General features: G+C 41.2%; 1 protein-coding gene across 1 annotated transcript; it reads right to left on the bottom strand.

Annotated features, from left to right (window-relative positions):
- Positions 1–18,229, bottom strand: LOC141985873 (uncharacterized). The gene is made up of 9 exons (XM_074950061.1): positions 17,750–18,229; positions 16,222–16,308; positions 13,191–13,421; positions 11,666–11,688; positions 8,492–8,637; positions 8,132–8,232; positions 7,901–8,002; positions 4,035–5,907; positions 1–1,094 (listed from the first exon to the last, which is right to left on the bottom strand). The coding sequence occupies exons 1-9, from the start codon at positions 18,227–18,229 to the stop codon at positions 1,045–1,047; spliced, it is 3,093 nt and encodes a 1,030-aa protein (XP_074806162.1). The 3' UTR covers positions 1–1,044.
- Positions 18,230–22,604: the final 4,375 nt, after the last annotated feature.

The following is a 22,604-nucleotide window of genomic DNA, read 5'->3' as shown; positions in this document are numbered from 1 at the left end:
TAAATATTTTAATATATTAGGTGGTGATATACTAAGCACTTGACACTGGTGCTAACAGATAAGCAAATAAATCCATGCTATAAAGATTAGCTAGAAAATGATTTCCAGTGTTCTTTCCTATACACTGTGTACAAGTTAAGCATAACATTAGTAGTTAAGAACAATTCTGAATCCCAACCTCTTAACAGCATCAGCTGCAAGTGTTATTCTAATTATTGATGAAGTCAATGAGAACAACATTATATTAGTATCATGTATAGCCTGGATGATGGATGAGCCAAGAACTCTATGCCACAGAAAAACCACGTCAAGTGGTACTGAAGACTTTATTACAAAAGTCACTTCTTTGTTGGATCTAATTCAGCATAAAACTTGGATGAAAACAGTAGTGGTACAGAAGATACTAAATATACCTATTGGGAAGAGTTTTGGTACCATTTTATATAGAGGAGAATGTCAAAAGTTGTTACTTAATTAGTGACAACTACTGTAACTAAAATTTTGCCTTTAATAATGCATTCAATATTTGCTTCCTCCATAGAGGTCAGTAAAGATCAATAACTGAACCTGGAGAAATTGATCAGAAGATTAGAACTCAAGAAGAAATATCATCACTTCAGCCATTAACTATGTATTCTGATAAGACAGATTTGTTTAGATATCCTGTTTAGTGTCTAAAATTTTATAAGTATAAACATTTCATGCAAAGACACCACCTTCTTGTCTTTGAACTATTATAGAAAAGAACTATTATAGAAAATAACTTGCAGCACTTGATTATATTCAATATATCGCTCAAGGTTAGAAAGAACAGCCTTTCAAATCTATATGTTTGTTTTTATTAAAAGGCATACTTTATTCTAGCCCTATTTTAGCTGGTTGCTGGTTTTAGAATGTACCTTTTCAGAGAGTAAAAGGCACATTTCACTAATCTAAATATCTGGAGATGCATATACATACAGGATAGATTCAACAGACTATGATAAATACGTTACTGTAAACTGAAAGAGATTTGCCCAAGACCAATGTTTCTAGAAAATTCGTTTACATTTCTGACCAACTGTTCTGTATGGACGTAGACTTAATTTCCTGTCCTGTGAAAAGAAACATACAATACATATTTAATTTTTTGAATGTCAGTATTAACTCTTCAGAATGTTTCTGCTATAAAATATGTTGATCTACACAGTAAACATTTAGGTCTATAAATCATATAGGGTACAGTTATATGAAGTTTTAGTGACATGGCCATTTCTATGATTAGAAGAGCCCTGTACAAAATAGGGGCCTCAGCCAGCACCTTCCATATATACATGAACCAGTCCATCTATGCTCTCAGTTCTTTAGCTCTATGATCAGCTCTTATCCTATGGCAACTTCAGTCTGTAGCTTTCCACAAACAAGGCCAACAGATGGGGTGTAATAATGGTCACACCATCTCAAAAAAAGATATTGCAGAATTAGAGTGGGTTCGGAGAAGGATGACAAGAATAATCCAGGGTGTAGGAAAAACTCATGAGACAGAAAAGACTGGGATTTTATTTTATAAAGATTAATAGACGGCATGTGATAAATATGTAAAAGAATAAATGGTATAGCAAAGATAGATCAATCAGGAAATTCTATACTCCCCATCTCAAAACACAAGGAGAGATTAAATGAAACTGAAAAGGTGGCCAATTAAAACCTGATAAAAGGAAATACTTTTTCACACAATAATTTGGTGATGGACTTTGCCACAAGAAATGGTTGAGGCCAAGAATTTGACAAGATTAAAAAAAAGGTATTTGGCCATGTATAGGGATATCAAGAATATCCATAATTATCATAGTTAATATGATTTTGGAAGGGCTGTTAAGCCTCATACTATTTTGCCATAGTTATAAGAGAGTAGTAATATTCTTTTAGAGGTGGCAGTATATCGAACGATAATCATCAAATGTAACTGGACTGATTTTTTGATCTCTAGTATGTGTCATATTTCACAATCTGAAAATTCACCTGATTAGTCCTTCCTCAGTGGGCGATTTAATGCAGCATAGTCATTGTTAAAATTTTTGCTGTCATATCGACCTTTAATTTATGTAGGTTTTTCTGTTTTAGAATGTTTTCCACAACACTTGATTTCCTCTTTAGACGGAAGTTTCTGCCCATCATGCAAAGATTCACTATCACCAACTCACTCAAAATGACTGTGTTACTATTGATTTAGGATTGTATTTCATAAAGTGTAAGCAATATTCTCCACCAATATATACCAATAGTAAGAACTGATTCTGAATATTAATTCAGAGGTTTTATTTAAAAAGCATTGAAGAAATCTAAAATATTCTCTCTATTATTGGAATAAAATGGCATGGATAACACAGTCAAGATGCAGCAAAAGATCATTCCATATCTCTACTGCTAATATAAAAAGGTTTTCATTAAGCTGCTCTGATCCTGTGTAGCAGCCTACAGCAGAGACATGCAGAAAAGCAGCTAGAGTGGGGTTTAAAACATCTTAAAAAATCACTTCTCCAAATTAACCTACCAACAGTGGTGACAGTATCATAACGCTTTAGCTTGCATAAAACAGTAGCTAATTTTAGAATTAAGGCTTTAGGTAAGTAATAATAGTTTAGAGCTAAAAATCCAAAATGGCAGCCACAGTGATTTCCTATCAGAAACCTCAAAATGGAAGCAGATTTGACTGAGAGGAGATAAGGGTTAAATAAAAGTTCGATGGGAATGAGTAAGCATATTTAAAGAGAACTAAAAGATGCGGCTAGGAGGAAGATCTATGATAATAGCAAGGAAGTCTCAGGAGGAGGATCAACCAGCTTGAGTGACAGATGAAGCTGATTGGCTGAACTGGTATAATTAGGCAGGGAGGATCTATGCTAATTTCTGAATTTGAGAAAGCAACCAGTCAGAGAAGACCGGAAACCGAATATAAGGCTGACAGCCGGGGTGGTGGTGGTGGGTGTGTGTGTAGCCAGATGAATAAGAACAGAGAAGACTGAAGAACAGCAAAGGCATGTAATACTGTGATGTTCTCTTATGCCTATATATAGAAGCCTTGTGTGCTATATTGTATCAAATTCAGGATTATACTGTAATGTTACATGTAGGCTTCATACATATGAATTGGAGGTCTCCATGTGTTTTAACGTGTAACATTGTAATGCTTCCCTGTACATATATGCTGTTTACTAACTGTATTGGGGCTTTATGCATGTGTACAAGGGGTCTCTATGTACCCTGAATATTACATAATAACTGCTATATGGTCTATGTATGCTGTGTGTTTTGTGCGGTCTTATTTTATTTTGCCACTTTAATGTATGATTTCTAATTGAGATTTAACAGCGGTTTAGGATGCCTTAACAGGTTAGTGTATTCTTCCTTGCTTTATTTAATGTATTGTAACTGCTTATTTTCCTTTAAATAAATGACACTTTGTTTACGAAGAATTGCTGCTTGTACGTCAATCCTTTGAGCGGAAGGCTGTATCCATGTCCTCCCATGAGTTATCAGAATTAGCTGGCTCTGGTGAGTCCTCTGCAGTCCAGAGACAACCCTCCTGGTAAAACCCTGGCATTTCCTCTAGGGCGAGCCACCTCGTTATTACCCATTTGGACAGAACAAATTAACAATTGGTTTATGGTTACAGGCAGGCCAGTATTGGAGTGATTTAGGTCCAAATTTTGGGGTAACTGGTGTAGAGGCAAGAAACTAGAGTTCTAGCTTCACCCTTCATAAGGGCATAGAAACCATGTTTAACCCTAAATTCTAACAATGGAAGACATTTTGGAGGTTGATATTGTTTTGTCAGTTTGTACCACAAACATAGTAACCCTACTTTATTATGAATTCTACTTGATTATGATAGTTGTTCCTATTACAGATAAACCCCATTTAAGATTCATTGCAAGACACAAAACGAGCTCGGAGGGAGGAGAGAGTTCTCTCTTTTTAAACTGGTTATGTATTTCAGTACAAACGTTTACCTAGTTCCAGCATATCTAAACAGATATCTGAATATTATTTACCTTGAAGGGAATTCTCTTCAATTTCGTTCTCTATGGTGCATGTACCTGGTTTTTCACTAACTGTTATTTTGTCTTCTGCCACCAAAAAATATTCTGATGCATTGCTACAGTCACTAGACATTGATGCTTGACTTAGCTCTTCTGTATCAGAGTCTGAATGATTTAGTGTTTCATGTTCTTTACCTACTGCATGTGCCGAGCCTCCTAAAAATGTACCACCACATGTCACTGGACTAAGACAAGCTGCATTCTGTAACTGCAGAGTGTCAAGTTCATCTTGCTTCCTAGAAATCTCTTCTAAATCTTGGTGTGACTTATAGGTTTCAGCAATATTTACATTATCTTCAACTTTCACATCTATATGAGGTTTAATTGATGCAACACTAGGATGAGTGGAAAATACATTGCTTTCTTTACTAGGAAAGCCTGTTGAAAACAGAGAGTTGACTATAGCTGGACCACACAAAGAATTCTGTTGAGCAAGCGTGTCTTCAGTTTCAGTCTTCATAGATAGGTCAAAAGAAAAAAAGGAATTGGTACACTTTGGACTTGTAAGTTCAGATATGGCTACTGCACATATTGAAGGTGTAGATTTTTCTACAACTGGATGTACTTTGTCAATTGATTCTATTTTCATTTTTTCAATTTCACTCTTCGATAAAAACAGCATCGAGGAGGAGGGTAGTGAGTTGGAAGTACTTTTGACAGAACCTTCAAATGAGGTTACAGGTGAAGATTTACATTCCAGAATACAATTATTGGATGAGAAGGAAAATATATTACTACAGGGGACAGGCTGGCTCTTGGAAACATCTTTCTTCCCAGTGTCACTACTAGATGTAGTGCAGGCTACAGTAGCAGTGGAATCAGGGGTACTGGCACTCTGCTCCTGTGGGACTACTGTAGGAGATTTTAGCCAGTTATATTTTACGTCTTTGCTTACAGAAACGTTCTCTTTTCTGGTTTGAAATACTGTACTTTGTTCAGCTGGCTTCTCAGATAGGCTTGAAAATGGTGACATCTTCAATGAATTGCTGAGTTTGGATACTGTAAAACAATCTCTTTCCGAATTGCTAAAGGTAAATGAAAAAACTGGCTTTCCACTTTCTGATGATCCTAGTTTAGGACTTGTAAAGGCAGCAGAAGCTTTAGCCTCAGTTAAAGCTGAAGAGTTAAACATCGTATAATTTCCATGTTGATTGCCAATTTTATCTTGAGTATCACATCTTTCCACATAAAAAGTGGGGAAAACCGAATTATTCTTCTCTTTTTTGAAGAAAAATGTAGCTGCTGCCTTATTTAAATTGGGTAATGATGAGTCATTACCCGAATTGGGGATAAAAGGTGGAACAGAAAGGCTCTGAGTAGGAGCACCTAAAAAGTTTGGTTTTGAAACAGGAACAGGTTTTATTGCTGATGCTGGTAAGCCAGGTGAAGTGCTAGGACTTGCTAGTGTTTTTGCAGAAATGGGAACCGGTGATGACTCTTCCATTTTTACTTTGTTTTTTATTACCAAGCCATTGGAATTTTCTGATGTGGAGGTTAGTTTGCTTACTTCCGGAGATCTTGTTCCATTAAATAAGTTCAAGTCACTGTTCAATTCAGAGAAATTCCAGTTCACAGGTGGAAAGCTGAATCTGTAACTACTGGAACTGGAAAAACTAGAGTTACTAAAACTTCCTTTTCGTAATTTTTGTGTTTTTATTCTCTGTGCATCTTTCACTTTGGGAGGTGAGGACAGAAGAGGAACTGCTGAGAATGTATCCTTCAAAGAATCAGTTATCACAAATGTATGCTTTGTATTTGCAGGTGAAGTCTGCATCTTCAACGGATCTGATTTCCGATGATCCATATAATAATTATAACGTACCTCCTACAATTATAGAAAAATCACCAAATTATTTAGTACAAGGAAAAGTAGTAAGCCATCAGAGTTACAAGTTCTTTAAATATTATGTGAAGGCAAACTATTAATTTGTTGTGCTTATATGTTCTAAGACTACTTTAAATTACTTAGAATATTTTGCTGGACACTTAAAAGGCAACAGAAAAAAATATACAAACTGTTCGGATTAGAAGAAATCTATTACTTTTAAAAAGTAAAATATTTAAGTGACTTAAACAAAACCAAAATCCAAATACTTCAGTGACATAAGTATCAAAGAATGAGACTACACAGAAGTAATATCTTTATAACTTCAAGTTAAAAAACTGATCAATTCTGATTTTAGCAAAAATTGTTTAAGATGCAAGAGAATATTCTCATCTGAGAATAATGAAAACCTAAATCCAATGCAGTACTTTTATCCAGGGCCAATGAATTTCTCTGAATTTCTTAGTCACATTAAGATACACAGTAGTCAAAGTGGTTATCTATGGTAACAAGGCAAAAGATTCATTTTATGTCTACAATACTCAAATGCCTCTAACACTCAAGAATATGGAACTGGAGAGGCAATGGTTATGGAAGGCCAAAACAGCTATCAAATGACTACGGAGGGAAGATCTTTAAGACAGTTTCTGCTAGAGGAAGAAGCTAGATAGGCATGATTCAGTGCAGCTGATAAAGCTTGACACAGCAACTCAGATACTCCTTCACTGACTGCAGTCAAAAGAAACTGGGATTTGGAATACTAGGGGACACATATAACCCATCATTGCGACATACAATCTACTAAGTGTTTAAAAATTTGAGCATGAGTTATCACTTTAAATGCACACAAAAGCATAGGCCCAATATCAACACATACTAACTACTTCTCAGGAAAAGATGTGGCACTCATTCATACTTCGGTTTGATCACAGTATCTTTCCCACTGAAACTGGGCCTTACCTTATCTTTAAGTATGGACTACTTGGACTTGAAGTGTGGCCAAAAAAATGTGAACTTCTCAAATAAGTTTAAAAATAATCCACTTGCACTTTTAACAATCCACAACAGTGAGACATTTTTCTATAAAAGCAACTAGGTTGTAGTTCTACATTTCATTTAAGAAAAAAGTTAGTGTGCAGTAGCCTGAACTAAAAGTAGGTGACTGACCCTCAAGAGTATCAGTTTAGTATAATTAGGGCATCATGGACTGTGAAATAAGCCCTTTCCCGTGAAATCGAATGTCCCCTTGCTTCTAGGAGCGTCCCAGAAAAGGGGGCTTCTAGCTCCAGTTGGGCAGGGACAGGACTTGTCTGTCCCCTGCACTGCTGTTTGGGGGATGGGGGGTGGAGGGAGAGGAGGAGGAGGAGAGAGAGAGAAAAACCATCAGACCCACCTCTGGGTGCCTCCCTCTGCTGCAGGACGCTATGGGACTGGGCAGCAGCCCCAGAGGTTCCTGCAGCTGGAGGAGACTTGTAGAGTTGGGTCCAATCTTCCTTGTGCTGTTGGGAGCACCCCAGCAAAGGTGGCTCCTAGCTTTGGCTGGGCAGGGAGAGGACCTGTCCATCCCCTGCACAACTGCTGTGTGCATGTGCGCAGTAGGAGTGGGGAGCCCCCGGGAACCTCCTGCTGTTGCAGGAAGCTCTGCACTTTTCACAGAAGTGAGGGTGGCAATCTCATGACCCCCACATTACAAACAGGTTTGTGCCCCTCCCCCCAACACACAATCCTCCTTTGGGTCAGGACCCCCAGTTACACCACCATGAAATTTCAGGTTTAAACATCTGAAAGTGTGAAATTTACCAATTTTCAAATCTTATGACGATGAAATTGACCATAATGGACTGTGAATTTGGTAGAGCCCTAAGCATAATGAATAAAAAAAAAGGGGGGTGGGGGAGCCCGAAGTAAAAGACTGTCACAATATGAAACAGTAACTTGTTTATCCAGACACTATTAGTAGTTGAGCAATACTTACACCAAAATGCATTCTTACCTCATGACTCATGTTTTGAAATGCTGACATTTCTGATATTGACATTAAGCGAGTACAGATCTTACTACCGTCAGTCAAAGTTTCCTCATGTCCCACTACAGGCTGAAAAAAGTTGCATCAGACATTGCCCATTTTGGATTTTACAAAGCCAAAAGAACATACTTAACCATTAAAAGAACAAAAACAAAACAAACAAAAAACCTGTAGTAACTCTTGTAAACAAGAACTTACATAATATGTGCTGTGTATGTTTTTCTGATCTTTCCATTGTTTTGCACTATTTTTATACACACACTTTCCAGTTAAACCTTCATTTCCTCCAGAAGAAAGTTCTGTTCGAAAAGAGGAATAAAAATAAGACTGATGTATTTTTTTTTTTTAAAATACAATAATACAAAGAACACTTGACTCATCAGATGTAACTTACCAAGTTATGAAACCAGGGCAGCTAAAACACTTTCCATTTTGCAAACTGAGTATTGCTTTAATATAAAGTTTATTGTGGTAGGATAACAGATTTATTTTCAACATATATGTGTTAAAAATAATGAACTGTGCACTGTGTTCAAAATACATGTATCTTTTTTCTACCTTTAACAATGAATGAATCAACTGAAGTCAGCTGCAAGGCCAAGATTTCATTAACCACAGATTTGATGTCCATTTGCTTTTGGGTAGACTCTGGTGCTTTTTCATAGCTAGATGCTATGTGCATCAGGTCAAGCTGAGTCTTCATTCTGGAAAAGAAGTGAAAAAAATCTTTTAGACAATTATTTGTGTTTTGCTGGGCTCAAAACAGAAAAAAGTTATACCTACTTAATAAAAATAATTACATTAAAAAAGGAAGTCAGTAGATGGCAGAAAAATATCTGAAGAGATTGATCTTCCTCTATTTAGAATTTTCTAATTTCCTTTCTTAGAAAAGACCACTTGAGAATCTGTTGGAAAAAATTCTGTGATCAAAATAGCCAAAAGGGATTTCTGTCTGCCAGAGAAGCTGTATGTCATGGTCTAAAAGGATTAACCCCTTCTAGCTGTACAGATAGCAAAAGAAGTTTCAGTGAGAAAGGTTTTTTGGGGGAGGTGGGAGGAAGCAAAAGGTGTCTGTGTGTGTGGGGGAGGGGAATTGAAGAACTGATATTGTTATTTAAGCATTTGTTTAGTTTGCCCTACATTTAAAGGCCCATAATCCAGCATAATGAAATTTAAACAAGTAAGCGGCAATAACCATCAAAGCACATTCTTCTTACGGTAATTGTTCAGAACAATTAATTTTGTCAAACCACCAATCAGCAAGGAGGCAAATCATTCCATTGAGAAATTTTAAATACACAATAGGAGAATTGGAAGAAACTACAAGTTTTATTTATTTATTTATCCAGAATTCTGCACCTCTCCTGTACCTGTTTTTGAAATAATTAACTAGTCAAGCAGAAAAAGGTTAATACATACACTATGAAAATATAAGAGATGTGGCTGAAATACTGTTGCCAAATATATTCTTCAGTAATAAGAGATAAAGTACTGTTAGTCCACTGTGTCTGAACCCAAATTACACCTTTTTCCCCCAGAGGTCATTCCTCATTCTGTGAAAGAGAATTTTAAAGTTCTGTTCTCACTTACTGTAATTTTTTTTTTTAAAAGGCTTTGCCTAATTAAGTATAGACATGAAAGTACAAAACCATAAGAAAGCCAAATATGGCATTTTGTGCATCCCACAGCAAACGTTTAAAATAGCAAGAGAAGGTACTGTACTCCATTACTTCAACAACAACAAAAAACACCCTGCAAGCTTTTCATAGAAAGTTTGAATAAGAAATTTAATTCCATTAATCATATTAGAGCTGACTGAACAAATCTGTATATGCTCAAACATTCTTGATTCTAATTCATTAAAGTATCCAAAAATTAGTTTTGAAAACATGATGCTCCTGAATTGGAGCATTTCGTTTCTCAGAGAAAATTACAAGATTAATATACAGTTCAACATACAGTAAATTCATTATATTCAATTTAATATAAAATTTAAATCACCGGATTTATAGTGTCTCAGTAACATTTCATACATAAAGAAGCTATTTTATCTAATTATGTTAGCAGGACCTATAAGCATAATTCCTGAAACCTTCTTTAATACTCCCACAAAAACTAGATTTTTACAGTCGCACAGCAGCATAGCATCTGACAAACTAAAGCACAAACTTAAGTCAGAAAGAGATTAAAATATTCAAAGGTCAGTTTTCAGAATGGAGAGGTAAATAGCTGTGTTCCCCAGGGATCAGCACTGGGATCAGCGCTGTTCAACATATTCATAAGTGATCTGGAAAAAGGGATGAACAGTGAGGGGGAAAAGTTTGCAGAGGATACAAAATTACTCAAGACAGTTAAGTCCAAAGCAGACTGCCAAGGGTTACAAAGGTATGTCACAAAACTGTGTGGCTGGGCAACAAAATGGCAAATGAAATTCTGTGTTGATAAACGCGAAGTAGTGCACATTGGCAAACATAATCCCAACTACTCATACAGAATAATGGGGTCTAAATTAGCTATTACCACTCAAGAAAGATCTTGGAGTCACTGTGGATAGTTCTCTGACAACATCTGTACAATGTGCAGTTGCGGTCAAAGAAAGAAAAATGCTAACAATGTTAGGAACCATTAAGGGATAGATAAGACCATAAATATCATAATGCCAATACATAAATCCATGATTCGCCCACACCTTGAATACTGTGTGCAGTTCTAGTCACCCCATCTCAAAAAAAGATACTTGAAATGGAAAAGTTACAGAGAAGGGCTACAAAAACAATCAAGGGTATGGAATAGCTTCCACAGGAGGCGAGATTAAAAAGACAGACTATTTTCATCTTGGAAAAAGAGATGACTCAGGGAGGATATGATAGAGGTCTATAAAATCATGAATGGTGTAGAAAAAGCGAATAACTAAGTGTTATTCACCCCTTCTCAAAACACAAGAATCTGGGGTTACCCAATGAAATTAATAGGTTGCAGGTTTAAAACAAACAAAAGGAAGTACTTCTTCACACAACGCAGTCAATCTGCAGAACTGGTTGCCATGGAATGTTGTAAAGGCAAAAGCCATAACTGGACTCAAAACGGAGTTAGATAAGTTCATGGAGGATAGGTCCATCAATGGCTATTAGCCAAGATGATCAGGGATGCAACCCCATGCAGCAGGTGTCCCTAAGCCTCTGACTGACGGACACTGGGACTGGAAGACAGGGAATGGATAACTTGACAATTGCCCTATTCTGTTCATTTCCTCTGAAACATCTGCCATTAGCCACTGTCAGAAGACAGAATGTAGATGTACCACTGGTTTGACCCAGTATAGCCATTCTTATGTTCTTATATTATTTTCTGGGACAAAGCAAAAAGACAGTATTAAGGCTTTTTTAGGACAGTGTTTACAGAGTATCTGAAGTGATTATTTCAAGATCCACTTTTATCTGTTCAATAATAAATCTGTGAAAGTGATATACTAATTCCAACAGCTCTAGAAGAATTTTGAAATTAAATGTTAGAAAGTAATGATCTCAAATATTCACTGAACTTCTACAACTGTTCAAAACTGTTCTGTGTATCTCTCCATATTAATTAATCCACTGTATGCCCTGGACACTCCTCTCCCAACCCCCCACAGTCATGATATGAATATTAAACTAAACTTTTTTGTATCTTATTACCTTACTCAACTATACACTAGCAAAACTACAGAAAGTAGAACACATGAAATGTATGTACCTTTTATTCAAGCCACATGCCACCTGTAATTAAAATAAGACTGCATTAGAGTTAAGGATGTTATTTAAAAATAAAACAAAAGTACTTTACCAGAATATCTGTTCAACTTGTTAAAAAACAACTCTTCATTTCATCAAGACATAATCAGAACTTTAAGGGCTCACAGAAGTAGAAGAGCAATAATCACACACAGGGAGTGTCATGTCTGGGAAAATTATTTACCTTGTAATATTTTGTTCGGAAGCCAAAGGAGAAATCTTTCCTAAAAGTCAAATCCAAGACACTGTGCATGAGGCAAAAGCCACATGGCTGTCTTTGAGACCAAAATGTACTTGAAAACGTTTTGGCAGGATTTCCATACCATGGACTTGTGCTCCTTAGTGCAAGACTAAGAGTCGGTCTACACTTGAAATGCTATCCCAAGAGGTGGTAGCTAGGTCGATAGAAGAATTCTTCTGTCGACCCAGCACTATCTACACACGGATCTAGATCAGCCTAACTACAGCACTCAGGGGTGTGGATTTTTCATACCCTGAGTGACATAGCTAGGTTGATCTAATTTGTTAGTGTAGACCAGCCCTAAGGGACTTTTTCTACATGGTAGGGTAGTGCACTCTCTACAGGGGAGTGATTTCTAGAGCATGCTAACTGGACCATGTAGACCCTGTTGGCGTGCATAAAAGGCTCCCTAGGGCACTTCAACAGAAGACAGCTATAAAATAACTATGTTAAAGCACACTAATGGCATCTATACAAAGCAATTAATGTTCAACAAGTTAGTGGGCACTGGAAATCACACTCCATAGAGTGCATTTCCCCATCATGTAGACAAGTCTAGAAAGAGTTCCCAAAATCGTAAAAATTTTGGTCACTGAGGGTCACATAGTGTTTTATAATGCAGCCACTTGCCCCACCCCACTACTCTGAGTACATGCCTCACAGAATTTTAACCAAGTCTCTAGGAACTTTCCAATCAGTTCCTGATTGAGTTGGAAAGGAATAAAATAAGTCAATCACAAAAATTCAAGTGAATTAGAAATTAGTGCTTTAAAAACAGATTGTGCAATACAAGGGGTGGGAACCCTCCCCCACATCAAAATAAGGTTCTCTTCTACACTCTGAAGGGAAGTGAGACTCCTGTCAGAATTGCACCTTCAGGGAAGCAGATTATATGGCAACATCTAAACAGAATTCGCCTTATGTGTAAGAGCTTGGCTACACTTACATTTTATAGCGCTCTAACTTGCTGTCTCAGGGGTGTGAAAAATCACCCCCCTGATCGCAGCAAGTCAGAGCGCTTTAAAGCGCTAGTGTAAATAGGCTTCCAGTGCTCGAAGCTAATCCCCTTGTGGAGGTGGATTACCAGGAGCGCTGGGAGAGCTCTCCCCCAGTGCTCTCTCCCATGACAGCGCTTTGAAGTTTCCAGTGTGGCCATGCCTTAAGTATCTCAAAGGATGTCCCAAACAGGGGGTGTTACATGTACATACTACTTGATGGCAGATCATTGTAATGTAAAAATTATCACCTCCAGGAAACGCTCAGGATCACATTCATCAACAAGCTTTTCACAGTCCTTCAGGAAACTCTCAATGGTTTTCTTGTGAGTTTCCTTCATTTTCTTCCAAATTTGATATTCCTTCTCTTTCTTACTTCTCTGACTTTCAATATCTTCTAGCAATTCCTTTTTTCTCATTTCCAGAGTTTTGAAAATTTCTTCAAATTCCAACATAATTATCTCTGCTTCTTTGTTCAAGATCTAGAAACAAAGTATTTTGCACAAAGATCTGATAACAGTAAGTCTTTACACTATGTCATCCCTGCAAGCTGTATGGAAACTTTTTAAAGACACCACAACAGAGGCTCAATTTATATGTATACCCCCAAATTAAAAAACATAATAAGAGAACCAAAAAAGTACCACTGTGGCTAAACAACAAACTAAAAGAAGCAGTGAGAGCCAAAAAGGCATCCTTTAAACAGTGGAAGTTAAATCCTAGTGAGGAAAATAGAAAGGAACATAAACTCTGGCAAATGAAGTGTAAAAATATAATTAGAAAGTCCAAAAAAGAATTTGAAGACCAGCTAGCCAAAGACTAAGTAATAGCGTTTTTTTTTTTATTTTTTTTTTTAAACAATACATCAGAAACAGGAAGCCTGCTAAACAACCAGTGGGGCCACTGGACAATCAAGATGCTAAAGGATCACTCAAGGACGATAAAGCCATTGCGGAGAAACAAAATGAATTCTTTGCATCGGTCTTCATGACTGAGGATATAAGAGAGATTCCCAAACCTAAGCCATTCTTTTTAGGTGACAAATCTGAGGAACTGTCCCAGATTGAGGTGTCATTAGAGGTGGTTTTGGAACAAATTGATAAACTAAACAGTAATAAGTGACCAGGACCAGATGGTATTCACCCAAGAGTTCTGAAGGAACTCAAATGTGAAATTGCAGAACTACTAACTGTAGTCTATAACCTATCTTTTAACTCAGCTTCTGTACCAAATGACTGGAGGATAGCTAAATGTGACTCCAATTTTTAAAAGAGGACTCCAGAGGTGATCCCAGCAATTACAGGCCCATAAGCCTGACTTCAGTACCGGGCAAACTGGTTAAAACTATAGTAAAGAACAAAATTGTCAGCCACATAGATTAAAATAATTTGTTGGGGAAGTGTCAACATAGTGTTTGTTAAATAGAAATCATGCCTCACCAATCTACTAGAATTCTTTGAGGGGGTCAACAAGCATGTGGACAAGGGGGATACAGTATACTTAAGATTTTCAGAAAGCCTTTGACAAGGTCCCTCACCAAAGGCTCTTAAGCAAAGTAAGCTGTCATGGGATAAGAGGGAAGGTCCTCTCATGGACTGGTAACTGGCTAAAAGATAGGAAACAAAGGGTAGGAATAAATGGTCAGTTTTCAACATATGCATAAATGATCTGGAAAAAGCGGTAAACAGTAAGGTGGCAAAATTTGCAGATGATACAAAACTACTCAAGATAGTTAAGTCCCAAGCAGTCTGCGAAGAACTACAAAAGGACCTCTCAAAACTCGGAGACTGGGCAACAAAATAGCAGATGAAATTCAATGTTGATAAATGCAAAGTAATGCACATTGGAAAACATAATCCCAATGATACATATAAAATGATGGGGTCTGAATTAGATGTTACCACTCAAGAAAGCGATCTTGAAGTCATCAGGGGTAGTTGTCTGAAAACATCTACTCAATACGCAGTGGCAGTCAAAAAAAAAGGGGGGGGGGGCCTAACAATATTATGAACCTTTAAGCAAGGGATAGATACGACGGCACTAAATATCATAATGCCACTATATAAACTGCCCACAGCTTGAATACAATGTGCAGTTCTGGTTACCCCATCTCAAAAAAGATGTATTTGAATAGGAAAAGGTAAGGAGAAAGGCAACAAAAATAATTAAGGGTATGGAACAGTTTCCATTCAAAGAGAGATTAAAAACCTGGACATTTTTCAACTTGGGAAAGAGATGACTACGTGGGATACAAAGTAAGTCTATAAAATCATGAATGGTTTAGAGAAAGTGAATACCAAACTGTTATTTACACCTTCAGATAACACAAGAACCAGAGATCACCAAATTAAATTAATAGGCAGCAGGTTTAAAACAAACAAAAGGAAGGATTTCTTCACACAGCGCTGAGCCAATCTGTGGAACTCACTGCCAACGGATGTTGTGAAGGCCAAAACTATAACAGGGTTCAAAAAGGAACTAGATAAATTCATGGAGGATAGGTCCATCAATGGCTATTAGTCAGGATGGGCTGGGATGGCGTCCCTAGCCTCTGTTTGCCAGAAGCTGGGAATGGGCGACAGGGGATGGATCAGTAGATGATTACCTGTCTGTTCATTCCCCCTGGGGCACCTGGCATTTGCCACGGTTGGAAGACAGGATACTGGGCAAGATGGACCTTTGGTCTGACCCAATATGGCCATTCTTATGTTCGATAGTCAGGGATACAACCTCATGCTGTGGGTGTCCGTACCATCTGACTGCCAGAAGCAGGGAGAGGATGATAGGGGGTGGATACCTCGGTGATTGCCTATTTGTTCATTCCTTCTGAGGCACCCGACATTGGCCACTGTCAGAAGATGGGCTAGAGCTGGACCATGGTCTGACCCACTATGGCCTTACTTATGATGCTGGTCTGGATAAGGAGGTCTTGAGGTGTTAGTTCCAGGTTCCCCAGGGAGTGGGGGGGTGTGGGTGTCTCTCTCTCTCTCTCACCATCGCCCAAGTGGGGAGGAGGGAAGGGATCAGGTCCTTCTCTCATTGGAGGGGTGGGGATGCGGTTGGATCCTTCCCCGGGAGCAGCATTGCAGAATAAGCCTGCCCTGTACTCACCTTGCAGCAGTGGCTTCCACCACACACAGCTGGGCCAGCAGGAGCAGATGCTGCAGGGTACGTTTTTCATTTTATTTTACAGGTTGTTTTTATTTTATTTTGTGTTCTCTCACATTTGCAAAAAACACAGGGCTCCACTATTCTCTACAGATGTCATTATGTCTAACTCACCTCAGTATCTTTTGGATGACTTGATAGTTCCTTCACCAAGTTCTCATTTATTGCTCTCAGTTTCTTCAGGCTGCTAAAGAAGGTTAACTGCAGGACATAAATTTATAACCACTTAATCTACTTTTTTTTTTTAATTAAAAAAAAATCTACATTATGCTCTTTAATCATACTATATCTACAGACTGCACAGAGTTTAACTAGACTATTAAGGCATTACTTATATAAAAAGACTCTTCATGCTTTAGGACAATGAAGAAACTTGCATTTGGTATTTTTTCTCTCTCCCCTTTAGGCTTGTCTACTCTAGAAAGTTTTGCTGCTTTAACTATACCAGTATAGTTAAACTCCAGACCAGATTGTGTGTTCTTCTTTTCCTGTGCTGAGGGGACAAGCTGCCTTTGCCCCTCCCCACTTCCAGCCTGCATTCCCACTGGTCAAGCTGCAACATCAGTATAGAACAGCCACAGTGCCATGTGCTCTACGCCTCATACCCATCCAATGTACCAGGGACATTATGCTGCAGTTTAATTGCACTTGCAGAAAGGGACTGCTTAATAATGTACTACCTAGCTTGTACTTCAGATGGAGCCTGGAAAAGTGGTTGAATGTCCACTCTCTGGCAAAAATCCATTGCAGATAAAGTATTAAAAAAGGCACATGCCTTCTTCATGCTAAAATATCCCAGGAGCCGTCTATTTCACCTTAATTGCTTTTCCTTAATCCACTACCCAAATCCAAAAGTGTTAGGCCAAAAAGCAGATAGGTAACGTGACTGCCAAGAAGCGGCTCTACATCGGATGGCTGGACTAGCATATTCTTGGTTTTAGGGAAACACGGTTAACATACAAGACATTAAGGGCCTGTCTACAGGTGACACTTGCTATAATGACGAAGTGTTTTTCCTCCTCCTCCTGCTATAGCTAATCTACTCCCTCAAGGAGCTGTAGGTAGGTTGACAGAATAATTCCTGAGTTGATCTAACAGTGTCTATCCTGGGGTTTAGGTTGGCTTAACTACATTTTTGGTGGTGGGGTGTGTGAATTTTTTTTACAACCATGAGCAACAGAGCTAGAACCACCACAGTTTTAGGTTTAGAGCAGGCCTAAGATTATCAGCTTCAACATCTTGAACCCGTCTACAGTCTATTCAGTTAAAATCATAAAACTATCTACGAGGAGGTGGAGGGAGAAACAGCTTGTTAGGGCACTGTGATAATTAGGTCAGGACACTGCCATATTACTACATGGCTTGGCCTTAGGTATGCAGGATAAACAGGAAAGACCAGGACTTGTTAATGCAGCGTCCTGGCCCTGAAAGCTTTCACAGGAATGCTCTGACTTATTACAACACTCGGCCCATTTGGCTCTAACAGGTTCTCAGGAGGCAACCCGGCTTATTGTGTTCGCCAACCAGGCCTGCACAGCTGGGTGGTCTGGGCTAAGCCTCAAGGGAGGCAGTGGCTGGGTAGGCAGGTTCCTATTTCACCCCGCAATGGGCACAGCCGGCTGGCCGGGGGCGCGGGGCTTACTTTCTCCTCCTGGTACACGGTGTCCAGAAGGTTGACGGCGTGGAAGATGCCCTGGTGCCCCTCAGACACGCACTGTCCGCAGCCCGCCTGGCGGCACATCCGGCAGTACAGCTGCACCAGCCGGGCCGGGTGCTTCTCGCAGGTTGCTCCGACCGCCGGCGGGGGGCTCAGTGCCCCCGCCTCGCCGAGCCCCGGCCCCGCCCTGCCCCCGCCGGCCCTGTACAGCTTCACCACCTCCGCCAGCGTGGTGTTGACAGGCAGCGCCGCGTAGCCGCCGCGCGGCAGCGGGCAGAGTTTCCGGCAGAGCGGGCAGGAGAAGCGCAGGCCCTGGCCCGCGCGGGGCGAGGGGAGCGGGCCGGGCTCCCCGGAGGCTAGGCACTCCAGCACGCAGCCCTTGCAGAAGTTGTGCGAGCAGAGCGGCAGCGTGACCGGATCCTCAAAGAGGCCGAGGCAGACGGCGCAGGTCAGGCTGGCTTCCATCGGGGCCAAGCCGGCGGCGCGGCGCGGCGGGCCGCCCTCCGCAGAGACCCGCTCCCCCGGGGGCTGGAGCCGCCGCCCTGCGGCCAGCTCCCACGGAGCTCGCTCCCGGCCGGGCACAGCAGCCCCCTGAATTTCAACCGCCCGCCTCGCGCTCTGAGCTGAGCGAGATTGGGAAAGAGCGCCTGCGGAACTGCGGGCCGGGGAGCGGCTGTGATTGGAGGAATGTGAGAGATTGACAACGCTAGCTACTACTCGTCGAAACATGCGGCTCGGGAAAACACCAATCGTATCACAATGAGAGGGGCGGGACTAAAGCAGCCCTACCCAGTAGGAGGTTTGACCTGAGATGTAGGTGCTGGGGCAGCTGCTGTTTCCCACGGGGCAGCAGCGCATGCGGGAGCCGTAGCTTGGAGCAGCTCCAGGTCTTGTGATCTCTGAAGGGCAGGGAACGTACGTGTGTAAAGAGCCTATGGCAATGGCCCCAGTGCAGTATAAACAACTAATTGGTGTAGGGTTCCCTATGACCCTCACACCCTAGTGTCTGTAAGGACCACCACTTCTCACCAGATTTGCCTCCCCCCACCGCAAGACCTTCAGTCCTTGATTTCTGTGGTGGCAGAGGTTAGTTTGGGGTTGTCCATACCTAGCCAATGGGAACTGGACGGGGACCATCAAAGTCCTACTCCTAAATCTGTCACATGGTAATGACATTGGAGCACTGCTGACCAGGATGGAGTCAAACAAGTGACAGAGAGCAAAAGGCTCCTTTGTCAGTTACCAGTCACCTAAGCCATCCCATTCTCTTATCTTACATTATTTTAAAATGTATTTTTTCATGAATACAATAAAAGTTTCTTCTTTTTTCCATGTTTGGACTACAAAATACAAAAGGCCAGATTGTTGATTCTTTTTCCATTGATGAACTTTCGGTCACATAAGTAGCCCCATAGACTTCAATAGGACTATTCGTAGGCAGTGCTTGCATGAGTAAGAGTAAGAAGTCACAATCTGACCCAAAGAAAGGAACTTTGTTATATATATATATATATATCTACATATTTTACTAATCTTATTCTGATATGAATTAGCTCCATGCTGGTATAAAATAGCTATGAGCTGAAAGTACTTTTTGAACATTCACCACAGTTGCATTGCAATATTAAAATCTTTCATAACAAAATCCCAAACCTACATAATTTCACATTGCTTCAAGTTTTGTTAATAAGGCAAATTTTGGTCCACAATCACCAGGTATTAACATTTCCGCTAATGATGGTCAAGTTTACTCTCCCAAACTTTTTCTTTAACAGTTCTGGTTAAGGATGTATGAGTTAAATCCAAAACCTTTTGGTACTGATCAATTTCAGGTTTGTTTTCCTTTGAGTTGTCAGATTATTGTAAATCAAACACAAAGGTTTTGAAACAAACCGAAAACAAGGTTTGCCCCACCCAAGGTAGACTGAAACTACACATCAGTTTTGCATAGCCCTGAGGTGACATGCCAGAGCAAACCAATCAACCTATACTGTTACGTTTTAGAATTATGCTTATAGAAAATCACAGATTAAAAACCTTCAAGTGTTTGTACTAAATTGACATTTTGAGCATACATTAAAGAGCATAGGATAATTTTACCACATAGTCAGTTTCCCTTCTGTCTGTAAATGTGTACAGATACAGGGACTATTATTTATTATTTGTATTACCAGAGAACCTAGGGCCCTTAGTTGTGGACCAGCACCTATTGTGATAGGTGCTTTGCAAAGCACAAAAAACCCCAAAAAACAAAAACAAAAAAAACCCTGCTCCAGCTCCAAAATGCTTAGAATAATTCATACTTAGAATACAGTATGCAGGCTTACAAAATATTTATTTAAAATCAATATGAATTTTTTTCTTTGTTTAACTGTCTTCCTTCAAACACACCTGGTTTTGCTTAAAGCATTACGTCATAGAAATGCAAATGCTGGCATGATGAAGCCCAGAGAGGTCATATAAAAGAATAAGAAGTGGAAAGCCAAAAGAGCAATTTACTATTTAAGTGTTCAATACATTGGCCCTGATTCAGCAAAGCACTTAAGCATGTGTGCTTAAGGGATTCCGCCTCATGTGCTTAAATGCTTTCCTGAATTGGGGCCAAAGTGATTTAGGCTCAGATTATTCCACCTATATTCTTATTAAATAGTACCTTACTAGTCAAGAATACTCCTGGGGGAATTCTGTGCCCCCAAATTAAAAATTCTGCGCACAATATTTTAAAATTCTGCAAAATTTGCAAATTTTATTTGTCCAAATAACCGTACATAATCACACCAGTTTCAATTATTTTGGTAATTTATTTCAAAATACCTGTCAGCAAGTATGTCTGTAACAATACAGACACACAAAAATTTCCCTAGGACTAGAGAGTTAAAGAAACCCCTACAACAACCTAGTTTTTGCTTCTCTGCCCCCTCCCTCCCAGAGCCCAGCTGTGGGGGCCCCCCCTTTCCCAGATACCTGCGCCCCAGACATGCCAAACCCATGGAAAAAAATGCAGAAATTGGGCTTGTTTTTTGCTTAATTGGCTTGTGAGTTGCTTGTTGGCTAGTTTTAGGCTTGTAGCTTGTTTGGCTTGTAGTTTGTTGCTTCTTTTTTTTGATCGGCTCCTGGCAAGCAGGGGCAAGGGCAGGGGCAAGCAGCGGGAAAGAGTCAGGGGTGCCCAGCGGGCCCACCACAGTCCCAGACTGCACGCCGGAGGTATATAGTACATAAAGTGTTGGGGTTCTTAGGGATTGGCTTGTTTTGAAATGGGAGTAGCTTGATATTTGGCTTATTGCAAAAGTCAGGGTGCTTATTTACTGTGTGAAAGTTGGCAGCTGTACTTGGGGGCTGGCAGGCAATGGCTCGAAAGTCCCAAAGTCCTGGGATGGCCTTGCCAGGCAAGCTGAGGGGCTGCTGGCCAACTTACAGTCAGTCATCTCCCAGTGTTCCCCAGTTTCTCCCGCTTTGACAAAAGGGAAGGGAAGAGTAGGGGGACTCAAGCTCTCCCTCTCCACCAGGTCCTGGCTCAGGGCTCAAAGTCGAAAGGGTGAAGTGTGTCTCAGTTCTTTCTTGCAGCTACACTAGACCAGCCTCCCCTGTTCTCTCTTCAGGTCTTACCTAGGGCGGCAGGTTTGTAGAAATTTTGGTGGTGCCCAGAATGCCTTTGACCCGCCCCCCCAAACTCCGACCCAGACCTGCCTAAGGCTCTGGGAGGGAGTTTGTGTGGGGGGAAGGAAGTCTGGGGTGCAGGCCCTGGGCTGGGGCAGGGGATTGGGGTGCAGGCTCTGGGAGGGAGTTTGAGTGCAGAAGGGGTGAGATGTTGATCTCTGGGAGGGAGTTTGGGTGGTGGAGGGGGTCTGGGGTGCAGGCTCTGGGATGGAGTTTGGGTGCTGGGTGCAAACTCCAGGCTGGGGTAGGAGGTGGGGGTGCAGGAGGGGGTGAGGGATGCAGGCTGTGGGCTAGGGGTGGGGGTGCAGGCTCTGGAAGGGAGTTTGGGGGTGGGAGGTGTGCGGATGGCTAGGGCTGGGGTGCAGGCTCTGGGGGGGAGTTTGAGGACAGGAGGGTGTGTGTGGGAAGGGGGTGGGGGTGCAGGCTCTGGGACGGAGTTTGGGTGCAGGTTCTGGGCTGGGGCAGGGGGTGGGGGTGCAGGCTATGGGAGGGAGTTTGGGGGTGGGAGGTGTGCGGAGGGCTGGGGTGCAGGCTCCGGGATGGAGTCTGGGTGCAGGCTCTGGGAAGGAGTTTGGGGACAGGAGTGGGTGTGGAGGTGCAGGCTCTGGGAGGGAGTTTGGAGGCAGGAGGGGGTGTGTGGGAAAGGAGGGGGTGCAGCACTCACCTGGGGCTCCTAGGCAGGGTGGGCTAGGGTCTCCGCACGCTGCTACTCACAGGCATTGCCCCTGCAGCTTCCTATTGGCTGCAGGGGCGCTTGGGGCAGGAGCAGCGCACATAGACACAGACCCACCCCGCCCAGGGGCTGCAGGGAGGGACCAGCACCTGTGTGTAGCAAGCAGGCAGGAAGCCGCTCAGCTCCGCTGCTGGTGGTGGGTGGGGGTCCCGGGCCATTTTAAATGGCCCGGAGGAGTGCCCGGGAACAGAAGGTGGGGCCAAGGAAGAGACCTGGCCTCAAACATTGCTGGAGCCAGGCCCTGGGCCAGGAATATTCCTGGTGCCCAGGCACCATGGGCCCATATGATTCGCCGCCTATGGTCTTACCCACACTAGTCTTACCCATAGTCCAGCCTTCCCCTGTGGATCCTCTGTCCCAGAAGCTAGTGCTACAAACTAGCTTGTTTGTTTCCTTCCTGCAGACAGCCTCTCTACTCTCTCCCTCCCCCTGAGCATCAATGTCCCCTTT

Source organism: Natator depressus, chromosome 4 (assembly GCF_965152275.1).
Source record: "Natator depressus isolate rNatDep1 chromosome 4, rNatDep2.hap1, whole genome shotgun sequence".
NCBI lineage: Eukaryota > Metazoa > Chordata > Testudines > Cheloniidae > Natator > Natator depressus.
The sequence above is the reverse complement of the archived record's forward strand: the minus strand, read 5'-3'. Positions and strand labels throughout refer to the sequence as shown.